The sequence below is a fragment of the Oryctolagus cuniculus genome, chromosome 15, assembly GCF_051225735.1.
Source record: "Oryctolagus cuniculus isolate XC-2025 breed Fujian yellow rabbit chromosome 15, ASM5122573v1, whole genome shotgun sequence".
Taxonomy (NCBI): domain Eukaryota; kingdom Metazoa; phylum Chordata; class Mammalia; order Lagomorpha; family Leporidae; genus Oryctolagus; species Oryctolagus cuniculus.
The window spans coordinates 65,324,988-65,351,844 of record NC_142881.1 but is presented as its reverse complement, the minus strand read 5'-3'; the positions used below and the strand labels follow the sequence as shown (position 1 = coordinate 65,351,844).

Here is a 26,857-nt window from a genome sequence, read left to right as displayed (position 1 = left end):
AAAGATGATAATTGTGTTTCATAAGAGACAGTTATATTTCTTCATTTCTAATCTGGATTTTTTTTATGCCTTATTAACCCTGAATCTGCAGCACAATGATGAACAGAAGGGGAGAGTGAACAGACTTGATTTGTTCTCATTTTAAGGGCACACAAATGTTTCCTCGTTAAATACAATGATAGCTGTACATTTCCATGGATGTTCTTTTCAGAGTTGAAAAAGTTTCCTTCCACTGAGTATTTTAAGGATTTTCTTTTGCCAGTAATGGAATTTTGGGCTTTGTATTATGCTTTTCTGTGTCTATGGAGATGATCACAATCTTTGTCTTTTTTGAGTTTGATTTATATTGATGAATTTTTAAAATGGTAAACCGCCGGCACCGCGGCTCACTAGGCTAATCCTCCGCCTAGCGGCGCCGGCACACCAGGTTCTAGTCCCGGTCGGGGCTCCGGATTCTGTCCCGGTTGCCCCTCTTCCAGGCCAGCTCTCTGCTGTGGCCAGGGAGTGCAGTGGAGGATGGCCCAAGTGCTTGGGCCCTGCACCCCATGGGAGACCAGGAAAAGCACCTGGCTCCTGGCTCCTGCCATCGGATCAGCGCGGTGCACCGGCCGCAGCGCGCCGGCCGCGGCGGCCATTGGAGGGTGAACCAACGGCAAAGGAAGACCTTTCTCTCTGTCTCTCTCTCTCACTGTCCACTCTGCCTGTCCAAAAAAAAAAAAAAAAAAAAAAAAAAAAAAGGTAAACCAACTCTATACTCCTTGTTATGATAAATTATTTTTAAATATACTGTTGAATATGACTTGCTAAAATTACTTTTGTATCAGTATTTTTTTTTAAAAGAGAAGTTTTCTCTAAAAAGTTTTTATTTTACTTATTTGAAAAGTGGAATGACAGAGAAAGAGATCTTTCCTCTGCTGGTTCACTCCCCAAATGGCTGCAGCAGCTGAGGGTGGGCCAGGCTGAAGTCATGAGCCAGGAACTCCATCCTGATCTCCTAGGTGGGTGGCAGGGGCCTAAGTACTTGGGTCATCCTCTGCTGCTCTCCCAGGTGCATTACCAGGGAGCTAGATGGGAAGCAGAGCAGCCAGCACTGCAGACTGTGACTTAACCTGCTGTGCTACAACGCTGATCCCTGTATCTACGTTTATGAGGAATACTGGTCTGTAGCTTTGCTTTCTTTTAAAGCTTTTTTCTGGTTCGGGTATCAAAGCAATGTTGACCTCACGGAGTTAAGTGGGACCACTTCTGGATACTCTGTAGCTCCATGAATTAAGAGGTTATCCACTAACACTAGTGGAACAGGAATGGCTTCAGGCTCCATGAGTACTCAAAGAATTTTCTCTCATCTCTTCAGATAGTTCTTATCCTTTATTAGCTTCCTCACAAATACGTGATGAATAATACACAAGTGAGGTGCATGTGGAACTCTGCAAATTTCTTGTATTCTCTAGGCAACTCTTTATTCTCTGGTACCCTTGACTTGAAAGGACTAGCTGTCTCATATTCTCTGAACTTCTAGCTCCATCTCTTTTATTCAAAGAGATAACAGGCTCTATTTGGGCTACCCTCTTTGAGTTGTGGTTTCGCATTGCCCTCCAAGTAATTAGCTGAAGCAATCATAGGGTCCACCTTATTTCTTTCTTGTTTTGCAAAGATCACTGATCATGAAAAGACAGTCTTGGAGACAGGTGTTCCTTTAAATACTGAGACAATTAAGCCATTATTACAAATATATAGTCCTCTGAAAAAGGGACGCTGAACATCAGGTAGAAAATAAAGGCCAGTGTGTTTGGTTGTAGCTAAGTGTTTACACTTAGTTTACAGAAATTTTTTACTAGGGCTAGTGCTGTGGCATTGTTGGTTAAGCTGGTGACTGCAGCCTCGAGTCCCAGCTGCTTCATTTCCAATCCAGCTCTTAGCTAATGAACCTAGGAAAGGGCAAAAGATGGCCCAAATACCTGGGTCCTTGCACCCATGTGGGAGATTCATATGAAGCTACTGATTCACAGCTTTGGCCTGGTCCAGCAATGGCCATTGTGACCTTTATAGGGTGAATCAGCAGATGGAAGATCTCTCTCTCTGTAACTCTGCCTTTCAAATAAAAATAAATTTTTTTTAAAAAGAAAATGTATACTAACATAGTTTTTTTGTTTATAATAGGGAAGGGGAAGATAAAACAACTCGATATATAGGTTCTGAGAAATATATTTTACACTTTCTCCCATTTATAACTAAAATGTCTTTTTCCTCGAGATCTAAAAATAGCTTATTATTACCATAGTATTCAAGAAGAACAATGGGTATGAAATTAAAGAGATAAAAGTTATATTACTCCACTTGCTTTTTTATAATCAAATACAGTATCATTTTTATTATTCCTATTAAGTTTCATAACTCAATTGATATTTCCAGTCCATTAGCATTTTAAAAAATCTGATTTTGACATTCAACTTAATTTGACATTTATTAAGGATCTGAAATATTTGCATTTGTATTATATGCAAATAGAGTTTTTATCAGAATCAATGGCAGGTTACTTGGCGAAGCTCAAGGTACTGAGGAATTCCATTAGAAATATTTTAATTTATCAATAGACTTTTTCTATTTTTTTTAAATTTCAAATGAGAGGCAGATAGAGAGCCAGAGAGAAGGAGAGAGAGGTCTCATATACTGATTCATCCTAAATGCCTTCAACAGTTTAGGCTAAGCCATGCTAAAGCCAGGAGGTGGGAATTCAAGCCAGGTCTTCCGCATAAGTGGCAGGGACCCAATTATGGTGATCTGTCACTGCTCTTCCTGCATCAGTTGGAAGCAGAGTCAAGAACTGGAGACAGGTATTGAACCCACACACTCTGGAAGAAACGCAGGCTTCTTAACTGGCGTCTTAACAACTAGGCCAAATGCCTACCTCAGCAAACCTTTTGAGACAAGTTCAATAAAACACCAAATACATCCAATTGACCTATAGCTAATCTTCATTATTAATTCACAGCATGACAGATCTTCTCAAATATATTATGCATCCACTGTTTATTGGCCTGCTCTAATAGGTAATACATATGTATCTGCTGAATTCAAATGAACAGTATTCACCTCAACAGAGAAAAACATTCTTATGACCTGACTTGGAGTCATGTAGCAGTATATAGTCTTACCACTTCCTCTTCTGGGTGGGGAAAAATAATTTCTTTCATGACCTATGCTAAGATCTCATGAAACTTTAAGTTTACTGGTTTGTGGATTAAGCCCTTTAAAATAAATTGTAGTAAACATACATATAAGAAAATGTACCATTTGAGTAATTTTAGTATTCAATTCAGCAGCATTATATACATTCACAATGTTGTACAACTGCTACCACTGCCCATCTCTAGAATTTTTTCATCTTCCCAACAGAAACTGTACTGATTAAAAAAAATACCCCATTTTTCTCCTACCTTCACCCTGGCCCTTGGTAACCATTAATTTACTCTCTGTTTTTATGACTTAACTTATTCTAGGTACGTCATATAAAGGGGGATTCTTAAAGGAAAATCCAACAGTTGTCTGATGTATCTGGTTTATTTTACTTAACATAATATTTTCAAGATTAATTCATTTTATAGCATGCGTTAGAATTTCATTTCTGAGGGCTCAAGAATATTTCATTATATGTACAAGTGTGGAATGTCTTCTGGTAGCAGCATCATTTTACATTCCCACCATCTATACAAAAGGGTTCCAATTTTCTACCTTCTCATCAATACCTGATCTTTCATTAATTTTTATTTATTTTTTATTTTTACTTATTTTTGACAGGCATAGTGGACAGTGAGAGAGAGAGACAGAGAGAAAGGTCTTCCTTTTGCCATTGGTTCACTCTCCAATGGCCGGCGCGCCGGCGCGCTGTGGCCGGCATGCTGTGGCTGGCGCACCGCGCTGATCCGATGGCAGGAGCCAGGTGCTTCTCCTGGTCTCCCATGGGGTGCAGGGCCCAAGTACTTGGGCCATCCTCCACTGCACTCCCAGGCCACAGCAGAGAGCTGGCCTGGAAGAGGGGCAACCAGGACAGAATCCGGCGCCCCGACTGGGACTAGAACCCGGTGTGCTGGCGCTGCAAGGCGGAGGATTAGCCTAGTGAGCCGCGGCTCCGGCCTCATTTATTTTTTACAATAGTCTTCCTAATGGGAGTGAGGCAGTGTCTAATTTTAGTTTAATTTGCATTTTGCTAATTGAATAGAGATGTTAAACAGTTTTTCATATGTTTATTGGTATTTATATGACTTTTTTTAGAGAAATGTTCCTTTAAATCTTTTGCCCATTTTTGATTTTGGATGCTAGTTTTCTTGTTGGTGAGTTGTCATTGAGTTGTGTATTTGCATATTAACCCCTTATAACATATATGATTTGTAAATATTATCTCCCATTGATAGTACTCTTTGATAGATAAAAGTTTTTTTTTTTTAAAAAGATTTATTTATTTATTTGAAGTCAGAGTTACACAGGGAGAGGAGAAGCAGAGAGAGACAGAGAGAGAGGTCTTCCATCCACTGGTTCACTCCCCAGTTGGCCACAACAGCCGGAGATGCACCAATCTGAAGCCATAAACCAGGAGCTTCTTCTGGGTCTCCCACATGGGTACAGAGGCCCAAGGACTTGGGCCATTTTGTACTGCTTTCCCAGGCCATTGCAGAGAGTGGGATTGGAAGTGCAACAGCCAGGACTAGAACTGATGCCCATATGGGATGCCAGCACTGCAGGCAGTGGCTTCCCCTGTTACGCCACGGCGCTGGACCCTGCTCCACTTCTTATCTCGCTCCCTGCTAATGTGCTTGGAAGAACAGTGGAAGATGGCCCAAGTCCTTGGGCTCTTGCACCCATGTGGGAGACCTGGATGAAGCTCTTGGTTCCTGGCTTTGGCCCAGCACAGCTCTGACTGTTGCAGGCATTTGGAGAGTGAATGAGCAGATGGAAGATCTCTCTCTGTGTGTCTCTCTCACTCTTTCTCTCTAACTCCACCTTTCAAATAAATAAAATAAATCTTTAAACTTTTGTTTGTTTGTTCATTTGTGGCAGAGTTACAGACAGAGAGAGGGAGAGACAGGGAGAAAGATCCTCCATCTGCCGGCTCACTCCCCAAATGGCAGCAATGGCCAGAGCTGGGCTGATCCAAAGCCAGAAGTCAGAGAGCTGGATTGGAAGAGGAGCAGACAGGACACAAACCAGCACCCATATGGGATGCTGGCACCACAGTTGGAGGCTACTACACCACAGCACTGGCCCCAGTGATGTTCAACTTATCTGTTGTTTCATTTGTTATTTGTGCTTTGAATTTTTTTAAGTGAAGACCATTTTTATGTCATCAACATTTTCTATAAACCTAAATCATTTTGGGCCTATTCTTTTTTGATCTAATTCTCTAACAAACTTTTAGCATCATTACTGAGTGTCATATATGGTTTTAATCCCTCTTTCTCTGTTTTACGTTTTTTTAATTAAATATTTATTTATTTTTATTTGAAAGACAGAGTCACAGAGAGGGAGGAAGAGGTAGAGAGAGAAAGAGAGCTTTCATCTGCTGGATCAGCCCTTAAATGGCTGCAGTGCCTGGAGCTGGGCCACGCTGAAGCCAGGAGCCAGGAGCTTCTTCCAGATCTCCCATGTGGGTGGCAGGGGCCCAAGCACTTGGGACATGTTTCACTGCTCTCCCAGGCCATTACCAGGGAGCTGGATCTGAAGTGGAGAAACTGGGACATGAACCCATATGGGAAGCTGGTGTCCCAAGCAGTGGCTTAATGTGCTGCACCACAAAGCAGGCCCCTCTTACATCTTTTACAAATACTGATTATTGTTAGAGTGTTCTGTATGCTCTGCAATGATTTTTCAAAAAAGCTTCTCCCCTTCCCCATTCTCTTCCTAATTAACATCAATGGTGACTATAATGTCCAAATGTATTTTTGGTGGTATTCAGTCCTCTCAAGCCATCTTTATTTCAAAAGTCTCATACCTTGAAAATCATCATTATCTTGTGAAGTTATAAAATTTGCCTTCTTAAAGTCTAGAGCACACATTTAAGTGCTACCAGTCTGATTTTTCCTGACTACACAAAGCACACTGTAAGCAGGTGTCAGTTTCTCCCAATGATTCTCAAACTGCTATCTGATAATCAATTCTATAAAGTTATTCAGGGCTAGAGAAGCATTTTTTTCTAGTTACTTCCTTTACCTTTTAGAAAATAGAACTTAATAGGGAAAATCTAAAAGGTAGATTTTAGTCAAATGAGACTTCCTGGAGCTATACACAAAAGCAATTCAAAGCTTTTACCACTATTCCTTGCCATTATGTCATTGTGTTAATTGTCAAGGATATAGCATTTCCTTCCAGAGGTGACTGCATTTGCAGTTACTGACACTGTGACATTATTTCTACAAATCTTTACCCACATGATCTCAGAATTATTTCTAGATCAATTTTTATGTTATTCTAGGGAGACAGAACAGTTATGTTATTTAGATATAAAATCAATCAATACACTCAATCTATTTTAGAACCATAAAATTAGAATCAGAACTCACTTCTGGGAAGATTTAAGACACTATCTTAATTTCACATGTAAAACTCTTGCAAGTCAGAAAAGTTCAGTGGTTAAGATCACTTGAGGATACACTGAAGGCCTCCTACTTTCTTCTGCTTTTTATAGATTTTGAAAAAGATTTATTTATTCGAAAGATAGAGTTATAGAGAGAGGTCTTCCATCCACTGATTCACTCCCCAAATGGCTGCAACTGTCAGAGCTGAGCTGATCTGAAGCTCGGGGTCAGGAGCTTCTTGGTCTCCCACATGGGTACAGGGCCCTGTCCAAAGACTTGGGTCCTCTTCTATTGCTTACCTAGGCGCATTGTCAGGGAGCTGAATCGGAAGTGGAACAGCCAGGAATGAAACTGGCACCCATATAGGGTGCCGGCATCGCAGGCAGTGGCTCAACCCACTATACCACAGTGCCAGCCCCTTTTATTTATATATTTTTTGAAAGATTTATTTATTTATTTGAAAGGCAGAGTTACCCAGAGAGAGGAGAGGCAGAGAGAGAAACAGAGAGAGAGAGAGAGAGTAGGAGAGGGAGGGAGGGAGGGAGAAAGGTCTTCCATTTGATGGTTCACTCCCCAATTGGCCACAACTGCCAGAGCTGCGTGGATCCGAAGCCAGGAGCTAGGAGCTTCTTCCAGGTCTCCGACGTGGGTGCAGGGGCCCAAGGACTTGGGCCGTTTTCTACTGCTTTCCCAGGCCATACCAGAGAGCTGGACTGGGAGTGGAGCAGCCGGGTCTCGAACCCAGCGCCCAAATGGGATGCTGGCGCTTCAGGCTTGGGGTTAACGCGCTGTGCCACAGTGCTGGCCCCTTATTTATATATTTCTAAACACATACACGGATCAGAAACAAACAACAAGCCAGGTAATTTTGTTTTACTATAGAAAAGGTAACTTACCGTCTCATTTCCGAAAAGGATGTCAACATACGGCATAACTTTCATCAGTGATTCCTTATAGAACTGGCTAATAAATGGTGCAGACAGATTTAAAGTGAAAATCCTGTTGTTTTCAGAAGCATGTTGAGCCACTTTTAATACTGACTCCGGTGATACGGTAAGAAAAAAGCCCTGGTTAAAGAAAAAAAGGAAGGAAAATTAAGAATGCCATCCCCACATAGTTACTCTAAGTGAGAATAATAAACCGATACAAAATAAAAAAGTCCACATAAAATATCATTATAGAACACAAGGCAAAAACAGCAGTATTCGACTGGGAGAAACATTTGTCACATGAACACTAAATGCCATTACTTCAGAGAATAAACAGTGCTTATTTCATTATATGCTCGAAACTGAAAGAAGCCTGAGAATCTACAAAAGAAAAATATATTGGAAAGATTTCAGTCAAGGTAGCAATTACATATAAATTAGAGAAACAGTAATGAAGGCAGATTGGATCCTTCTAGCACTTTATGAACAGTCTGGATTCTTATAAGGGACTAAAATAATCTGTTTAATTAACATGATAGCTTCTGATTACCTAAGAAACACCTGAAATGGAATTTTTGAAGGTTCTGAATTAGAATTTTTAACTAATGAGAAAATAATCTAGTAATATAATAAAAAGTTTTATTAACATGTCAAAAAGCTATACTTTACAATGCTATTTACTTATGTCTTTAATAACAATAAAAGTATTATGAAAATGTATTCATACTTTCTATTTGAAATATAAAGAGATACAGATACATAAGTTGGTATAGATCACAGACAAGTGTGTAAAGGAATACACAAATGGCAATAATATAAAGATGAACATGAAAGACCAGCTAAGAACGCAAAGGACCTTGGGTGGCAGGTTAGGAGTCTATTTGGCAAGTAATATGGGAGAGAGTGAGGATGGATTACGGGCAGTGAAGTTTTCCTTGAAAGAAATGAGTAACAAGCTTAAAGAAAATATAAAGAGGCCGGCGCCGCGGCTCACTAGGCTAATCCTCCGCCTTGCGGCACCGGCACACCAGGTTCTAGTCCCGGTCGGGGCACCGGATTCTGTCCCGGTTGCCCCTCTTCCAGGACAGCTCTCTGCTATGGCCAGGGAGTGCAGTGGAGGATGGCCCAAGTGCTTGGGCCCTGCACCCCATGGGAGACCAGGATAAGTACCTGGCTCCTGCCATCAGATCAGCGCGGTGCGCCGGCCACAGCGTGCCGGCCGCGGCAGCTATTGGAGGGTGAACCAATGGCAAAAGGAAGACCTTTCTCTCTGTCTCTCTCTCTCACTGTCCACTCTGCCTGTCCAAAAAAAAAAAAAAAAAAAAGAAAATATAAAGAAAACTTAACCTAGATATTAATAATCTAGCAAAAGTTAATAAAAGTCTGCATTTGGCTGTGTACAAGGAAGCCATAGAAGGATGACTACATACAGAATCTGATGATTGTTTAAAGTGTATAAGGTAGGGCTGGCGCTGTGGCATAGCAGGTAAAGCCACTGCCTGCAGTGCCAGCATCCCACATGGGCACTGGTTCGAGTCCCAGCTGTTCCACTTCTGATCCAGCTCTCTGCTATGGCCGGGAAAGCAGAAGATGGACCAAGTGCACTCACATGGGAGACAGGGAAGAAGCTCCTGGCTCCTGGCTCCTGGCTTCTGATCTGCCCAGCTCTAGCCATTGCAGCCACTTGGGGAGTGAACCAGCGGATGGAAGACCTCTCTCTCTTTTTCTTTCTGCCTCTGCCTCTCTATAACTTTGCCTTTCAAATCAATCAATCAATCTTTTAAAAAATAAAATGTACAAGGCAAAGGAGAAGAGTCCAAAGATGAAAGGGATTTTTAAATTTGGTTCTACCATTAATAGAAACTGAAAAATCTAGAATACTATATGGTTTAGATGATAAAGAGAGAGTATTTAGCTGTGGTCACCCTGCAGTTGAGGTGCCGAGTGACTCACAAGGAAGATTATGTTAGGAGTTGAGGTAAAAGAGGGGTTATAATTATTCAGGTTGTAATTATCAAGGAAGAGAACACAGGACGAGCAGAGGACACAACATAGAATGGAAAACAATAAAAAAAAAAAAGGACAGAGGAGAGGAAAAAGGAGAGAAGAGACAGTATAAGTGATGATGAAAGAGAACTCCACCCAGAGTAACTTCAAGAAGGGGCTTCAAGTGCTCCATGTTGTTGAGTGGCAGAGAAACACAGGACTGAGGGAAAGGTACAGGATTTGATGATTAGGAGGAAGCACTTACCATGAAGGTAAAAACAAGCAGCTACTGGAGAAGGAAAGGTGTGAAAGTAAGGGTAGTGTTCTAAAGTATTTTGGGACCTTTATCAGTGAATGATAATAATCTGAATGTGAATATGTATACACACATACAGTATTATTAGCTTTTTCCCCCTTACCTCAAACTTACGCAGTATATACCATCATTATTAGTCTTATTTCATAAATAAAACAAACAAGACAGAAGTTAAGAAATGTCCCCACAGTTTCTATGGAATGGAGCCTGGATTCAAATAACTTCTTTCAGAAAGGTTCTGAATTAGAATTTTTAACTAATGAGAAAATAATCTAGTAATATAATAAAAAGTTTTATTAACATGTCAAAAGGTAATAGGTAAAGAAAAGGGCAGAAAGGCTTTTTATTGATGGAACAAAAGAGCTGTTTTTAAGGACAGGGGAAGTTTGAACATTTTAGCTTTTTCAGAGAGAAAGATCTTGGGAAGAAATAGAAATATGAAGAACCAAGGGAGGGAGGATAATTAAATCAAAGAACCAGAGGAAGTGATGGTACTGCAAAGTGGAAGGGGAGAAGACCCAGCTAATAAATTCAGTGAATAATCTAGAAAACATGAAAGAAACTTCTTCAAAGTTACCAAAATGCTACTGAACTATTCACTTCAACTAAGGGACTGACCAGTTTCGTCATGCAAACTTTAAGTCTGTGCACGGGTTATGTGTATCAGGATCCATATTTGAAAGGGGGATTTACTACTGTTACATATTCTTAAATATTGAAAGAGAATTTTGTTACAATTGTATCAGGGCTCAGATTAAGATATCCCAAATATGGCACTTTGGCAATTGGGAAAACTGCTGAAGTAAGGTCACTCGGATCTTTTGCCTTTCTGTGTGAAAGTTGGGGGGCCAGCGCTGTGGCGCAGCAGGTTAAAGCCTTAGCCTGAAGCATCAGCATCCCATATGGGTGCTGGTTCTAGTCCTGGCTGCTCCTCTTACGATCCAGCTCTCTGTTATGGCCTGGGATAGCAGTAGAAGATGGCCCTAGTCCTTGGGCCCCTGCACCCATGTGGGAGACCCAGAAGAAGCTCCTGGCTCCTGGCTTTGGATTGGTGCAGCTCCGGCCGTTGCGGCCAATTGGGGAGTGAACCAGCAGATGGAAGACCTCCCTCTCTCTCTGTCTCTACCTCTCTCTGTAACTCTTTCAAATAAAGAAAATAAATCTTTAAAAAAAAAAAAAAGAAAGTTGGGCCTAACAGAATTATTTAACCCACCTAAGTCTGAAGCAGGCTATAAGGTAAGTATTTCAGAGGAGTCCTGCTGTACACCTGGAGGCTAAGAAGAATCCAACCCCCCCAACCTAGTTTATTACCATTAGATCATATCCTTTTCATTCAATCATGTTTCTCCATAGCTGTTCATTTTTTTTCATCGGATAAACATAAAAATATTCATTTTCCCCTGAGTCTTTGAGTCTTTTATTTCTGAGACTCCCTTATCATAAAACTTTGTTAAATAAATTTGTTAGGTTTTTCTCTTGTTAATCTATCTTTGTTATAGTGATCAGCCATGAATCTTGCAATGGATAAGGAAAATTATTAATTCTCCCCTCAATTGTGTACTATCAGTATTACTAATGAAATTCTAATAAAATTATGCTTTCCTGTGATAATTACAACCCACTGATATTCAACTGTTCTAAAAGGTAAGCAGGTCTTAAGTGTTACTTTTGAAAAACGTTTTCACCTTTTTTCTTTAACCAAATAACCATGTCACTTGCATACTATGAGCATCCAAGCTGTTTTTTTGCTATTTCTGTCACTTGGAGAATTAAAATGAACAGTTTATATAGCATCTTGTCTCCATAGTAATATGTATGTACTTGCTTTTCATTTAATGAGAAGAGTTTAAAGCTTTTCCCCCCTATTTCTCTCCAAACTGTTCCAGCATGAAATAAAAACCTTCCAAAGTTAGCATTCTGCCAGCTGTGGATTAACCACAGACAGCCATAGAATGGTCTACATAAATAGTAACCTGGTCAAATAATTAGGCTTCTCACCAACTTCAGACTGAAAATTTGATCTGTGCTAAAATACATCTGATAGTAATTTAACGTACAGAGCAGTATGCCCCTGGGTCTAAATTTGGCCTCCATCCAAATGTATGTATGTTGTATGTGTTTCACTTTAAAATATAACACGAGAGTATTGTGATGTTGCCAGTACATGTCGATTTTGCCAGTTTTATAAAGGATATCCCAAAAAAGTCAACTTTTAAATGAGTCAAATTCACAACTTAAATTAACTCTATTTTTAAATGTTCTCTTGTTTTTCTTAAGTAAATATTTACTATTTAAACAATTTGGGATTTGTGCTCTGCTAGATTGTAAAGACTGTTAAAATGTATGCCAACCATAATTTTTCTTCCTAGATTTATAACCTTTGGTAGACCACATGTTCCATACTACAGTATCACCAAAAACAAAAACAGTGCAATTACAAAAAATAATTTTTTTCATGAGTTTTAGGTTTGCAAAAAAAAAAAAAAAAAAAAAAGCGAACAGTTCCTTTAATTGTAATTGAGAAAAATATGTAACCAACAAAATCCTGGACTTTTCTAATTAGGAGTTTTAGTCGACACAACAGTTAACTCTGTTAGTCCTTGTCCTAGTAAGAAATCTAAAACAAAGTAGATTCTAATACTTGCAGGCTAGATAATACAGATGAGAACAGAAAGTGAAGTGGGACTTTTTACTCACTACAGTAGGAAGCAAAACAGAACAAGTAGCAGGGATAGGGAAAGACTGTTGAGCCAAAGAGCCATTCTGGTGGAGAAGGACTTAATGGTCAGAAATCTCAAGCCCTTTAAGGATTCCTCAGGGTAGTTTAAGCACAGGGTAGTCTAGACACAAACATCATTTAATACATTAAAAGAAAAAAGAAAGAAATCACTCCTTTTGCTATTCATCAGTGTCTATCTTAATTCATGGTAATGATTTGGGAGTTCTTTTTAATTGTTCTTATCTAAGAACAAACTTTTTATTTTCATTAACAATTCTCTGAAGAATTGATGCACGTGAATGTGTGATAATTTTCAGGGGTTTAAATTCTTGAAATTGGTTTAAATTCCTGAAATTCTAAGTCTATACGGATTCAAAAGGGAATAAAGCTATAAACTCATGAATTTAACTCTCATTGTGGATACATAAAGATATAAAAGAGTAAAAAAGACTTCCACTTTTAGAAAAACTGTCAGACCAGAATATAAGAGGGCAGAAATAGAATTATTTTCAAATATTCAGACCAGTAGATTTTAACCTATGTGAGTTAATCTACCCCAAATCTAACTATCCATATACATGAAAGTGTGGTGATAGTAGAGAAGTTCCCCTTGAAGCTCATTTATAAATAAGAAGTAAGCAATTAGGGCCAGCGCTGTGGTGGGCGCTGGTTCTAGTCCCAGCTGATCCACTTCCAATCCTGCTCTCTGCTATGGCCTGGGAAAGCAGCACAAAATGGCCCAAGTCTTTGGGCCCCTGAATCCACGTGGGAGACCCAGAAGAAGCTCCTGGCTCCTGGCTCTGGATCAGCCCAGAATGGCTGTTGCGGCCTATTGGGGAGTGAACCAGCAGATGGAAGGCCTCTCTCCCTCCTTTCTCTCTCTCTCTCTCTCTCTCTCTCTGCTTTTCCTTGTCTCTCTGTGTAACTCTGACTTTCAAATAAATAAATCTTAAAAAAAAAGAAGTAGGCAATGGATTTGAATGTTTAAGAACTTGTAATTTAGTTTCTCTTCTCATAATTACATAACTGCATAAATTCATTTGATTAAAGCTTCCTTCTTAAAGGAAAATATATTAGAAATCTATAATAAAAGAAGTAAAAATCAAATTTCTGGATTGGCAATGACTTTCAAGCCAGATAGCAAATATTACTGCTACAGAAAAATTAAAACCTTCAGTTGGCTCTCTTCCAAACCCAACAAGGGGAAAGAAAGCATTGGAAAAATAGGGAAACTGTAACAAAGGGTTAATTTTTTAGTCTTTAAATAACTTAAATATTCTTCTCTAAGATAAATATTCTTCTCTAGCAATGAAAGAAATAACACAATAATACTTGAAGATGGAGAAGGGTTGGTGAAAAGAGCACACTAATACTGCTGAAGACAATGCAGAGTTCCTCAGGAAGTAACCTGCAAATACACATGAGGAACCATAAAGAAAAAACTATAGGCCAATAATTACACTTCGGAGAGTCTACTTTAAGGAAATAATCCAAAACATGGGAAACATTCATGAAAATATCAGCATGCTATTTATTTCACTGAAGCCTGGAAACATTTAATAAGAGGAATAAATAGGTAAGAATTGACATATATACTGTGAAGTTACCTACTGATCACTTAAAATGTGACTGGTGCAACAAATAACATAAACTTTAAATCTGAATTTAAATGAAGTTATATAGAGGAGAAGCATATGTAATATGGCTTGTACAACTGTGGAAATTAATTTTTTATTAAATTTCAATAATATAAATTTTAACATGGAAGTAATTTAAATATTTTTTTGCCTAAATTTTGTTGTTTTCAATAAAACATTTACATTTCATTTTGACTACTCAAAGTTCAGTGGCTAGGAGTGCACATTCAGGGCTGCGATTAAGAGATCATTTGGGACATGTGAGTCCCGTATCAGAGTGCCTGGGGTTGAGTTCTGGCTCAGCTTCCCATTCCAGCCTCCTCCTAATGTGCACTCTGGAAGACAGCAGGTCATGGCCCAGGTAAGAGTGTCTCTGCCACCCAAGTGAGAGACCCAGACTGAGTTTCAGACTCCTGGCTTCAGACTGGCCCTGTCCTGGATGTTGGGAGCATTTGGGGAGTGAACTAGTGGATAGAAGATCTCTCTTTTGGACTTTCAAATAAATAAAAACAAAAAAAAATTTAATAAAAAGTTTAGTGACTGAATAGACTATGCTATAAATAGAAAAGGTACATTTCAAAAACAATATGGAAAAAAGAATGTTTCATATACAACATATAATTTTTGCACACTGAAATAAAAGCATTCCAATATATTGGGATAGATTTAAAAATAGTGTTAACCTGCTTCTTCTTACTTCTTTTATGGGGACTAGAAAATTTTTAATTATATATATGGCTTGTGTTGCGCTTCTACTGAAAAGTGCCGCTCTAGAGACAATTTTAAGCACATTACAACTGATGATGACAAAAATTAAGTACTAAAGTAGAAAATGTTTTTCATATATGAACATTCAATGAGACATATAAACAATGCAAACACAGTGGAATAACATACATTATATCAATAGTAAAAAAAAACTAATGGAATATATCGAAAGTAAAAATGGTTAAATTTGGATAGAAAAACTGTAGATAATTCCAATATTTTCCTTATTTTTCAAAATTTGGAGATATGGTTATATTATTGTGATAAAAATTGTTTAAAAGCATTTTGTTTACTTGAGGTAAGTCTGCCCAAGCAGGAGATGTTTGTAAATGGTGAGACGCTTAGTTCAACAAACAAGAGTAAGGACAGATCAACGACTGATACCGCCCACATAACTTCTTTGAGTAGACAGAAGGCTCAAAAAGGAACAAATTAAATATGAGAGTTCTAACTCCTGTAAGGATAAACACTATTTATAGTGGAAAATTTAAGAATGCTGTGTGATAAAAGAAAAATTCTTGGACAATCAGAAAGTTCCACCAAGCCTAGACTAGTGCTAACCAGGAAAGGGCTAAGAGCACCAGATGCTTTCGTCTTAAGATGTCCCACTGTTGTCTGTTCTCTTTAAAGAAGATAATTAGCCTGTTTCCCATGCCATGACTAAGGTGCCAGAGAAACAAGATCAGAGGAGAGGGTAGAGAGGATGCATTAAATGAAAAATCAAAAACAACTAATACAACAATCATAACAGCATGTTTTCTTCCTGTTAACGGGTTCTACATGTTTGGTGAACCTCCCAGAGTGTAAAAAATATTCCCTTTTAGTACTGGGAGTGAAACCAAACCCTTATATAATGTAAAAGCAGGACCCAGCCTCTTGTCCATCCCCCTTGTCCTTGCCTGCCCTTTGTCAAAAGGAATTCACTGACTTGAGGGAATGACATCCTGGCTCTGCAAGGCTCTAGTCATCAGAGTCAAGGAGTTATTTGCTTCTCCAATAGATAAGAACTTTGATGGCCAGTGTTGTCCTGGGGTGATTTGTGTAGGGGAATTCCAGTTCCGGGCAGACTGTGGCTGCCACCTTCATGTAACCCCCAGGACAACTGGAGCCCACTTGACCACCATAAATTCCCTGAGGGCATGGCATCATTGACCAAAGGAATATCATGAGTATTACTGCCCAACCAGGAACCTGGACATGAGCTGCTCACCCACCTCTCAGCCCCAGTTTCAATCTTAAGAACCTTCACCCCTAACACCTAGGAAAGTCCAGGCATTAAGCAACAGCTGCCTGGCTCCTTGCTTTGTGCTTTGCAATAAACATCTACTTTCTTCCACCACCCTGATGTCAATGACTGATTTTCTACACGCTGGGTGAGTGGACCCAGGTTGGGGATTCTACAGCAATGCCTCCTCCAACCAATTCGCATTGTTGTTTGGCAACAGGAAGATCAAATATGAATTATGACAAAGCATAGCTTCTACCTGCTGGAAGGAAAATACTGACTTTGACATCCATTAAGATAATGTATAAATTGTTTTCAATTACAATGTTATGATATGCAGTACTTCATGAGTGACAGCAAAGAGTCACTAAAAGAAGAAAGCTAGAACAAATATACTAGTGCATGCTATAAAGTTTATGTCACCACTGCACCTATGTAGTTCCTTTTGGTAACATAAATAAAATCACCTATTTCTATATAACGTTTTAACCTTTTTAAAGATTAAAATACCTACAGCGTTAAGTATACCATGAATGAAGTCAGTTTTCTTCTTTTCCATATAACTCCCTCAAAAAAAAAAAAAAAAAAAAAAAGCATGGACAGAAAGGCACAATGGAATAGTGGAAAGAATATGGAGTTTGGGGGGACCCAGAGGATGACTATTATCAAAGTTTTGCTGCAAGGAAAAGGAAACCTAAAGCATCCTAGAAGTCTACTTCTAAGGTAAAAGACAAGGAGAATGTGGTGAAGGTATATTATTATGTAGAGATTAAAAGCAAGAGGTAGAAATATATACATCAACGAGGCCAAGATACAAAGTTCATACTTTTCTATATCATGTACAATGTAAACACATTTGATTTGCACACATCAATAACACCACCATATAATTTTCAAGGATACATATGAACACAAAGACACACATCTAACAGCACACTAGCATACTTATGGTCAGGAAGGGAAATGGATTAGGGATCAGGAAAAATAGGAAAAATAAAATCAGAGGAGTTGTGCCTAAATCGAATGATGACAGCCTGATAAGATCTGAGGAGAAGGATTAACTCAATTCTCTGCAGTTTAAACAAGCTAGTACACTTATTTTCAACAATTTTGCTAATCTGTCTACTTCAACTATGTGACTTTGGGCAATAGCTTCCCAGGCCTTATTATTCTCATCTATAAAATGAGAATAAAGAAATCTTTTAAAGTAGTTGTCAAAATTAAAGGAATGCTTAATACAGAGCCTGACATGCAGTATACATTCCATAAGTGTTGTATTTCATTAATACTGTTACCATAGAAATATCAAGAACATTAGAAAGCCTTCCTCCTCCTACAGGAATGGCAAGTTCTAAGTTACAGCTGTTAGGAACAACACTGAACAAAAGTATACTCTCTTTAACTTCCATCTACAGTTGGATATTTCCTTTGAAATACAAATACATAAAACAAAATCCATCATTCTCTTTCAAAAGCTTCCCCTACCTCCTTTCTCCTTGATTTAATCATCCTATATCCTGCTGACAGATTAATCACCCTAATCACTCTTCTTTTCCTAGTAAATTAAATCCAAATGCCTCACACCCCAGCATTCAAAGCTCACCACAATAGTACTCCAACTCACATAGTAAACCAGCTGTAACCTCTATTACTCCACAACATATGTCCTTGCTTCAATCATACAGAATGACTTTTGCTTTTCCCAAAATAAATCTTTCAAGTCTTTATTTTGTTCCTTCTATCTGAAATATGCAGTACCTGTACCTGCTAGAATTTTACCACTCTGTCAAGGCCTATATAAAATCTTACTTCCAGCCCTCAAAGCCTTTCTTCATTTCCACCAAAAGATTTACTCATTCTTTTTTTTTTTTTTTAACTATTTTTCAACTGATCCATAAGGCAGACAGACATCTCCCATTCACTGTTTCACTCTCCAAATGTCCACAACAGCTACTGCTTGGCCAGGCTGTAAGCAGGAACCAGGAACTCAATTCTGATCTCCCATGAAGGTGTCAGGGACCCATTACTGCTGATTCATTCTTTGAATCTCTATAACATGTAATATTATGAAATAAATAACTGAGGGTATTTCTCTTAATATATGTAACCTGCATTTGTCTTACCACCCTTACTTTTTGTAATCTTAAGGATTACATTTTTTGTGTGTGGGGGGGTTGGTATAGCACAAAGAACAAAGCACAGAAAATTTCAAAATATAGGGCCCGGCGCTGAGGCGTAGCAGGTAAAGCTGCCACCTGCAGCACCGGTATCCCATAATCCCATATGGACGCCGGTTCGTCCTGGCTGCTCCACTTCCAATCCAGCTCTCTGCTATGGCCTGGGAAAGCAGTACAAGATGGCCCAAGCGCTTGGGCCCCTGAATCCACGTGGGAGACCTGGAAGAAGCTCCTGGCTCCTGGCTTCGGATCCACATAGCTCCGGCTGTTTTGGCTATTTTGGGGATTGAACCAGCGGATGGAAAACCTCTCTCTCTCCCCCTGCCTCTCCTTCTCTCTCTGTGCAACTCTTTCAAATAAATAAATAAATCTTTTAAAAAAATTTCAAAATATCTGAATAATGAATAATGAAATTTTTATTGAGATTCTTTATAAACTCTCGTGTCCCTGAAATGTTATTTTAAATGGAGGAGACTGTTGCATTTTCAGAAGCCTATGGGACAGGGAGGACATGCAGTTTAGAACTGGACAATTCTCTCTAGTTTGGAGGACCTGAAGTTTCTCAGTTCATAGAACCTTTACTGTTTTTGTCATTTTTTTCATGCTGCTTTAACAGAGACTTAACAGATCTAACTGCTAGACTGAACAACTTCATTAAGTACTACCTTTACAACTTAATATCCAGTTTGAAAAAAGTCACATACAAATTAAAAATGAGTTTCATTTCATTCAGAAATTACCACAATACTATCAGAATGTGTGCGTTTATAGAGCACTGCATTAGTCTTCAAGCCTTAGATTCTATTGCTACCCTTGCTTCCTGTCCTGAATTGATTTTCAGAAAGTATTAGGTTTTTTTAATCATTCCCAAGTATGACATCATCTTGAAGGAATGCAGCAAATCTAATGCTGAAACTGATATAAAATGTCCTGTAGCACTCTTGTGAGTTTGCTGCCATAACCTAGAGTATCTGAGTGCCCAGTTTTGGCAACTGTGGCTCTATCTGGAGAAGATACTTTGAAACACACTCTTTATATTTGAGAGAGTGACAGCCTTTCTTGGGCATGGCTCCGAACATTTAGAAAATGAAAGTAATTACCTGTGTATGAGATAACTTAAATAAATCTGTGTGTGAGGGTGGCATCTCTGGACAGTGAAGTAAGAAATTTTATACAAGATGGATCCTATGGCTGGGATGACCTAACAACTTTAGTAACGCTAATACCTAGTCATCAGTTTTGTTTCCAATCCTATGTAGTATCATAATCCTCCATTAACTTAAAACTTCCATAAAAATTAGCTCTTCACTTTCCTAATATGTCTAAATAATTTTGCATTTTTCTGCACAATAAAGTTTGAATCTAAGAATTGTTATATCTTTGCCACCAAATTCACTAATGCCCTATCAATGGTAACTGTATAGCAACTCTCATAACTAGGCTACCTTTTCCATTAATACAACTTTAGTTGATAACTCATTAGTTTGTGAATACTATTGCAACAGTTTCTTGCTTTGGAAAAACTCCACTGTTAAAAAACATTTTTTTAAAGATTTATATTATTTATTTGAAATACAAGTTACAGAGAGGGGTAGGGGGAGAGAGAGAGAGGAAGAGAGAGAGAGAGAGAGAGAGAGAGAGAGAGAGAGAGAGAGAGAGAAGAGGTGTCTTCCATCTGCTGGTTCACTCCCCAAATGGCCACAAAGGCTGGAGTTGAGCCGATCTGAAGCCAGTAGCCAGGAACTTATTTCAGGTTCTCCTACGCGGGTGCTTTCCCAGGCATATTAGCAGGGAGCAGAATTGAAAGTGGAGCAGCTGGCACTTGAACCAGCACCCATATGGGATGCTGGCACTGTAGGCCGGGACTTTAACCTGCTGTGCCACAGTGCCGGCCCTGACAAAAACTTTAAATGACTTATTTAATAAAAATACTGTTCATGTTCCTTAAATGGCATTAAAAATCCCTTAAATCTAACAGCACTCTTTCTTACCTATTTTATGTCTGGTGATGTGCATTCACGGAATTTATACTCTAACCATACAGGCTTTTAGCTAGCCTAAGCACAAATCCTGTATCTTTCTATATACTTTTCTTTGCTGGTGGTATTTATTCACTGTATACTTCATCAACAAAAGGGGCTGGCAAATGCTTTCTGTAAAAGGTCCAATAAATATTTTAGATTTGCAGACCATGTGATCTCTCTACTCAGCTCTGCCACTGCAGCATGAAAGCAGCAACAGACAAATGTAAAAGAATAAGCATGGGCGAGTTCCAAAAAATCCTTATTCATAAAAACAGCTTTTGGTGACCTCTGAACTAAAAGAAAAAAGAAGGAAATACATACTAAGTAGAAATGAAAAAGTAACAGATAAAAGGAATATTGGAGAGATATATTAATAGGAAATCACGTTAGAGCGTTATAGTGTATCTAATTCTTAGTAATAAAGAGAATAAAGAAACTGAAAATTAAAGTGAATTCAGAAAGAGAGAAATAATATAATTACATTTCCTAATGTGCTCTCCTGAAATGAAGACATCTGACTATTTTCTTAGCTCAGCAGTAAGTCAACACTAGTCCTTTAAATTTGAGTGTAACACCCACTTTTCTGACAGCCCTACTTGCTTTATTTGGCTACGGCTCTTCATCTCCAGTCCTCAATATGATTCAGTACTCGTCCCTGGATGCCTGAGGACAACGTTGCTGAAAACAGACCTTTCAGCTTTCACAAGCAGGACAGGGTCATTTATATAATCTTTATACACTCTGAGTGTTCTTGTCTACTGGAAAAACCAAAAAAATTGTCAAGTAGTGGAATGTGGTAACCAATTTTTGGAAGCAACTCCTTAATTTAAAAAATCAAAATTATGGCAGAAGTTTAGGGTTCAAAAACCAGGCACAGGGGCCGGCGCTGTGGCTCACTTGGTTAATCCTCTGCCTGCAGTGTCAGCATCCCATATCGGCGCCAGGTTCTAGTCCCAGTTGCTCCTCTCCCAGTCCAGCTCTCTGCTGTGGCCCGAGAGGGCAGTGGAGGATGGCCCAAGTGCTTGGGCCCTGCATCAGCATAGGGGACCAGGAAGAAGCACCTGGCTCCTGGCTTCGGATCAGCACAGCGTCATCTGTAGTGGCCATTTGGGGAGTGAACCAATGGAAGGAAGACCTTTCTCTCTGTCTCTCTCGCTTACTGTCTATAACTCTACCTGTCAAATAAATAAAACCAAAAACAAACAAAAAAAGAACAGGCACATATGAATTAGATTTAAAATATAAGGTGCTTCCTTTGCTGAGCTGTTGTAGATTAAGTCTCTTCTAATTCAAAGTCTGGCTTTTTTTTTTTTTCTAAGCACAAATGAAGCTGTTTCTTTGTCTTTATTGTTTTATAAAATCAACACCTGAAGTAGTATGTTCACCTGAAGTACAAAAATTACAGAAAGAGATAATAAAGCAACAAATGATACACTAGTTACAGAAATCACTGGGCTAGAAATTCATATTTACATTCTGGCTGGGTTTTACAATAACTACTATGTGACACAAATGTGTATTTATTTACTCTTGATGAGTGTCAGTATCTTCACCTGTAAATAACAGACTATGTTGAATGACCTTGACAGTCACTGTCAATTAGAAAATATTAAAAGTCAGTTTTTTTTCTTTTGACAGGCAGAGTGGACAGTGAGAGAGAGAGACAGAGAGAAAGGTCTTCCTTTGCCGTTGGTTCACCCTCCAATGGCCGCGGTGGCCAGTGCGCTGCAGCCGGCGCACCGCGCTGATCTGATGGCAGGAGCCAGGTACTTATCCTGGTCTCCCATGGGGTGTAGGGCCCAAGTAGTTGGGCCATCCTCCACTGCACTCCCTGGCCACAGCAGAGAGCTGGCCAAAAGTCAGGTGTTTTTAATTACCTGCTTTCTTTAAAATGCCAAAGTGAAAATCACATAAAATTTTATTTATAAAGTTCATATAACATTCATGTTATAAACCATCACCTAGTTCCAAAACATTTTCATCATCCCCATTTTATCATCTTCACATTAAAAAAGTTACTTCCCCAGTCTCCATTCCTCACTTCCCTTCCAGACCTTGAAAACCACCAATATGCTTTCTGCTCTAATGGATTTACCTGTTCTGGATATTTCATGTAAATGGAATCATACAATTCATGACATTCTGCATCTGGCTTCTTTCATTTACATAATTTGAGAATCAATCATATGGTAATACATCAATACTTTATTCCTTTTTATGGAAAAGTAATATTGTATTATAAGGCAATACAATGATATATTTACCCATCTTTCTGCTTATTCACACGTAAGTTGTCCCCATAATTGGTTAGCTTTGCACAATATTTTCAGAAGCAATACATAACACAAAACCATGTACACATCATGGGTGCACATTAAAAAAATTTGAAGGGATTCTGAAGAGGGAGTATCTTTTACCCAGAAATTGACAAATCACAGTGAGCTAGAAATAAAACTAGTTATAACTTCTGTTATAATTAATTAATTTTGGCTTTAGTGGAAAATTTAAAATCATAAAAATTCTATATGTCATAAACAAACAAAAAATACATGGGTCAGGCTTTGAAACAGGATAACAGAGAACACAAGTGATCCTAAAGCAGCTACAAGAAATTTTGAAGTAACTACACGGAGATGACTGTACTTTCTGGCCACATTTTATTGTGAAGTTATCTTTAGTCTTACCTAATAAATGAATACAAACAAGCAGTTTCTCTCCAGTTACTATTAGACTTAGTTGTTTTAAATCTGAGTTCAAAAATGACCATAATGCAACCATTTCTCTAGGTAATTGTTTTGGCTTTCTGAAGTTTGCTTTGCTTATTTTATGAAACTATCACTTTGTAAATGGAAAATGACTAAGCTGAAAGCTATTGTTTTATCATTCTAAGTGGCCTGGGTTTCTGTTTTTGATAAAAGCCAAATTTCAAATCACTTTCTGTAACACAAGAAAGAGCTAAACTGTCAGTGAATGCACTTCTATTGACCCTGACATTTTCTTCTTAGGTGCTGCCAGCTTCTCAAAAGGAAAAGACTGCTTTTAGAAATAATTTCTTTATTGCTGAAACAAATCCTGATTACTGCTGGATTAGCATGCATCCATTCACAACTGTAGTACAAAAAGTCAAAGATGGTAAAGACAGGCCTTGATGTCACACAGGAAACACTTCCGCTTTTTAAGAATTTATTTTATCTAATGATACTAGGAGCTTTTTGTCAATTAAATATTTTTCAGATATCATAGTGTTACTTAGACATTAATTATCTCCTGAATATTGCTAAGTTATGTGATTTGATACAATTTTTAAGTTAAGTGTCTCAATGCAGTTTTTTTTTTTATTTTTATTTTTTATTTTTGACAGGCAGAGTGGACAGTGAGAGAGAGAGACAGAGAGAGAAAGGTCTTCCTTTGCCGTTGGTTCACCCTCCAATGGCCGCCGCTGCAGCCGGCGCACCGCGCTGATCCGATGGCAGGAGCCAGGAGCCAGGTGCTTTTCCTGGTCTCCCATGGGGTGCAGGGCCCAAGCACCTGGGCCATCCTCCACTGCACTCCCTGGCCATAGCAGAGAGCTGGCCTGGAAGAGGGGCAACCAGGACAGAATCTGGCGCCCCGACCGGGACTAGAACCCGGTGTGCCGGCGCCGCAAGGTGGAGGATTAGCCTATTGAGCCACGGCGCCGGCCCTCAATGCAGTTTTAATACTGATTAGGATAGTTCTCAAATCAAATTCCAGAGTCACCTCGAGATGTGCAAAAATTCCAACTTATTGGTCCCACCCAAACCTGCTGAACCAGAAACTCCTATGGGTTATGTACAGCAATCTGTGTTTTCACAAGACCTTCCCACAAATTTTTAACCACTGATTAAAAATATGGAAATGTCCACTCATTATCCTTGAGACATTACAAAAAATTCAAAATCTCATGAACATGGCAAAAAGAAGGCCACTATAAAATATAAAATTTGGTTGTAGTAGAGGGAAAAGTAGTATAGTGCAGGTTGTACTTCTTTGTTGAAAAAGGCAACTCTAATTTTATCTCAATCAAAAATGAGACTTCGTTTCCTTACAGTGGAGGGTGTTGTGGTGCTGTTGGGGTAAAATGCTGTCTGGAATGCCCACATCCCATATTGGAGTGCCTGGTTTGAGTCCCAGCTGCTCTTTTGCCAATTCAGTTTTTTCCTAATGTTATCCCAGGAAGGGAGCAAGTAAAGGCTCAAGTAGTTGAGTTCTCCCAACCCAAGAGAGAGAATAAGGCAGAGTTCCTGGCTCCTGGCTTTGGCCTGGTCCAGTCTTAGCTATTGCAGGCATTTGGGGAATGAATCAGTGAATATAAGATAAATTCCTTCTCTCTTTTCTCTCTCTCTCTCTCTCTCTCCTCCATCCCTCCCGCCCCCCTTTCCTTGCCAATAAATAAAATGTACTTTTTATTTTTTCTTTCTTTATTTGACAGATAGAGTTAGACAGTGAGAGAGAGAGACAGAGAGAAAGGTCTTCCTTGCATTGGTTCACTCCCCAAACGGCCACAACGGCTGGCGTTGCACCGATCCGAAGCCAGAAGCCAAGTATTTCTTCCTGGTCTCCCATGTGGGTGCAGGGGCCCAAGGACTTGGGTCATCCTCCACTGCCTTTCTGGGCCACAGCAGAGAGCTGGACTGGGAGAGGAGCAACCGGGACTAGAACTCGGTGCTCATATGGGATGCTGGCGCCGCAGGCAGAGGATTAACCAAATGAGCCATGGTGCCGGCCTCTAAAATCTATTTTTTAAAAAAGACAAACTTAGTTTCCGTATAACTATGGTACCGGCCTGACCAGAGCAGTTCTTCCATGATTTGGTTTATATAGTGAGCTTTGAAGTTATTGCTCATAAAACAGTATTCTGCAGCAAAAAATATTTGCTCTACAAGCCCTGTCACTTTGCAGGACAAATTAAAGCCCAGAAAGATTGTACCACTTGGCCAAGGTCATACAATCAATGATATGAGGATACAACAGGATTCCATTGTGCTAACTTGTCATCTTATTCATTTATACACATCTCTATCTGTTTCACAATTAATGAGAGAACTTTTTAAAAATTATTAGAAGAAGTAAGTAGCATAGGTATCTTGAATTAGCTTTGACTTTGGTTCTAAGGCACTTGACAGCCAAGGCAGAAAGTAAGATATGTCCAGTTCCTGAGCTTTCATTCTTGAAGAGATGAAAAAAATGCTACTTCTTGTGAGAAACATTTGGTTGGTTCGAAAATAAACTTGTCATATGTGCTTAACATATTGAACACTAATTAATACAGAAGACTACGTTGTCCACAACAACTTCTCAGCTGCAAATTCAGTTTACTGTGTTCTTCAATGAAAGATTAAGACCTCCATGTAAGAACAACTAAGTGAAAGCAATGCAGGTGGCGGTAAAGACCAGGTAAAAAGGTTTCTGAAGGCTCAAGCATAAAATGTGGAGTTTCCACAGGAAAGGAAAGACTATATGTTACTCAAATATCTTCTGTCAATACCAATCCATGTAGAAGATTGTGTCTCTACAAAAGTCTTCTCATTTGGTATGCATTCAAAACAGTATGCTTCCAGCTCTACTGTAGAGGTCTTAGAATTAATCAATTTATTGTGGATATCTGTTCAGTGACAAACCTATAATTTTCATAAATTAAATACTAATATAAGAAATGTTACTGTCCCATTATACAAGCTGCTCAAACAACATTTCTTCAAAGGTCTTCCTAACTATTATAGGTAGTGCTGAAATCTCTTCAACCTAATTTTTATCTGGCTTTATGATTTCTTTTTTTTTTTTTTGACAGGCAGAGTGGACAATGAGAGAGAGACAGAGAGAAAGGTCCTCCTTTTCGGTTGTTTCACCCCCCAGTGGCCACTGCGGCCAGCGCACTGCGCTGATCCGAAGCCAAGAGCCAGGTGCTTCTCCTGGTCTCCCATGCAGGTGCAGGGCCCAGGTGCCCAAGGACTTGGGCCATCCTCCACTGCACTCCTGGGCCACAGCAGAGAGCTGGCCTGGAAGAGGGGCAACGGAGACAGATTCCAGCGCCTTGACTGAGACTAGAACCTGGTGTGCTGGCGCTGCAGGCAGAGGATTAGCCTATTGAGCCATGGCGCCAGCTGGCTTTATGATTTCTTAACACATAGAATGTACTGTTACTAAACAATATATTATATAGTCACTTATTTATTCTTTGTTTCTGGACAAAGATATTAGAGTGTAGTATCTATGAGGGCCAAGATATCAGTTTCGTTCATTACTGGATCTCTAGAACAATGTCTACATAAAGAAAGTACTTTTTTTTTTTTGACAGGCAGAGTGGACAGTGAGAGAGAGAGACAGAGAGAAAGGTCTTCCTTTGCCATTGGTTCACCCTCCAATGGCAGCGGCAGCTGGTGTGCTGCGGCTGGTGCACCGCGCTGATCGGATGGCAGGAGCCAGGTACTTATCCTGGTCTCCCATGGGGTGCAGGGCCCAAGCACTTGGACCATCCTCCACTGCCTT

At 39.2% G+C, this 26,857-nt stretch overlaps 1 protein-coding gene across 3 annotated transcripts in view; it reads right to left on the bottom strand.

Annotated features, from left to right (window-relative positions):
* The window catches only part of ADK (adenosine kinase), a 598,204-nt gene that overhangs the window by 181,389 nt on the left and 389,958 nt on the right, over positions 1-26,857 (bottom strand). For all 3 annotated transcript variants that reach the window (XM_008269935.5, XM_008269936.5, XM_089313495.1), the window contains one exon: positions 7,466-7,636. In XM_008269935.5, the coding sequence (XP_008268157.1) occupies positions 7,466-7,636 (171 nt within the window). The remainder of the gene's footprint in view (positions 1-7,465; positions 7,637-26,857) is intronic.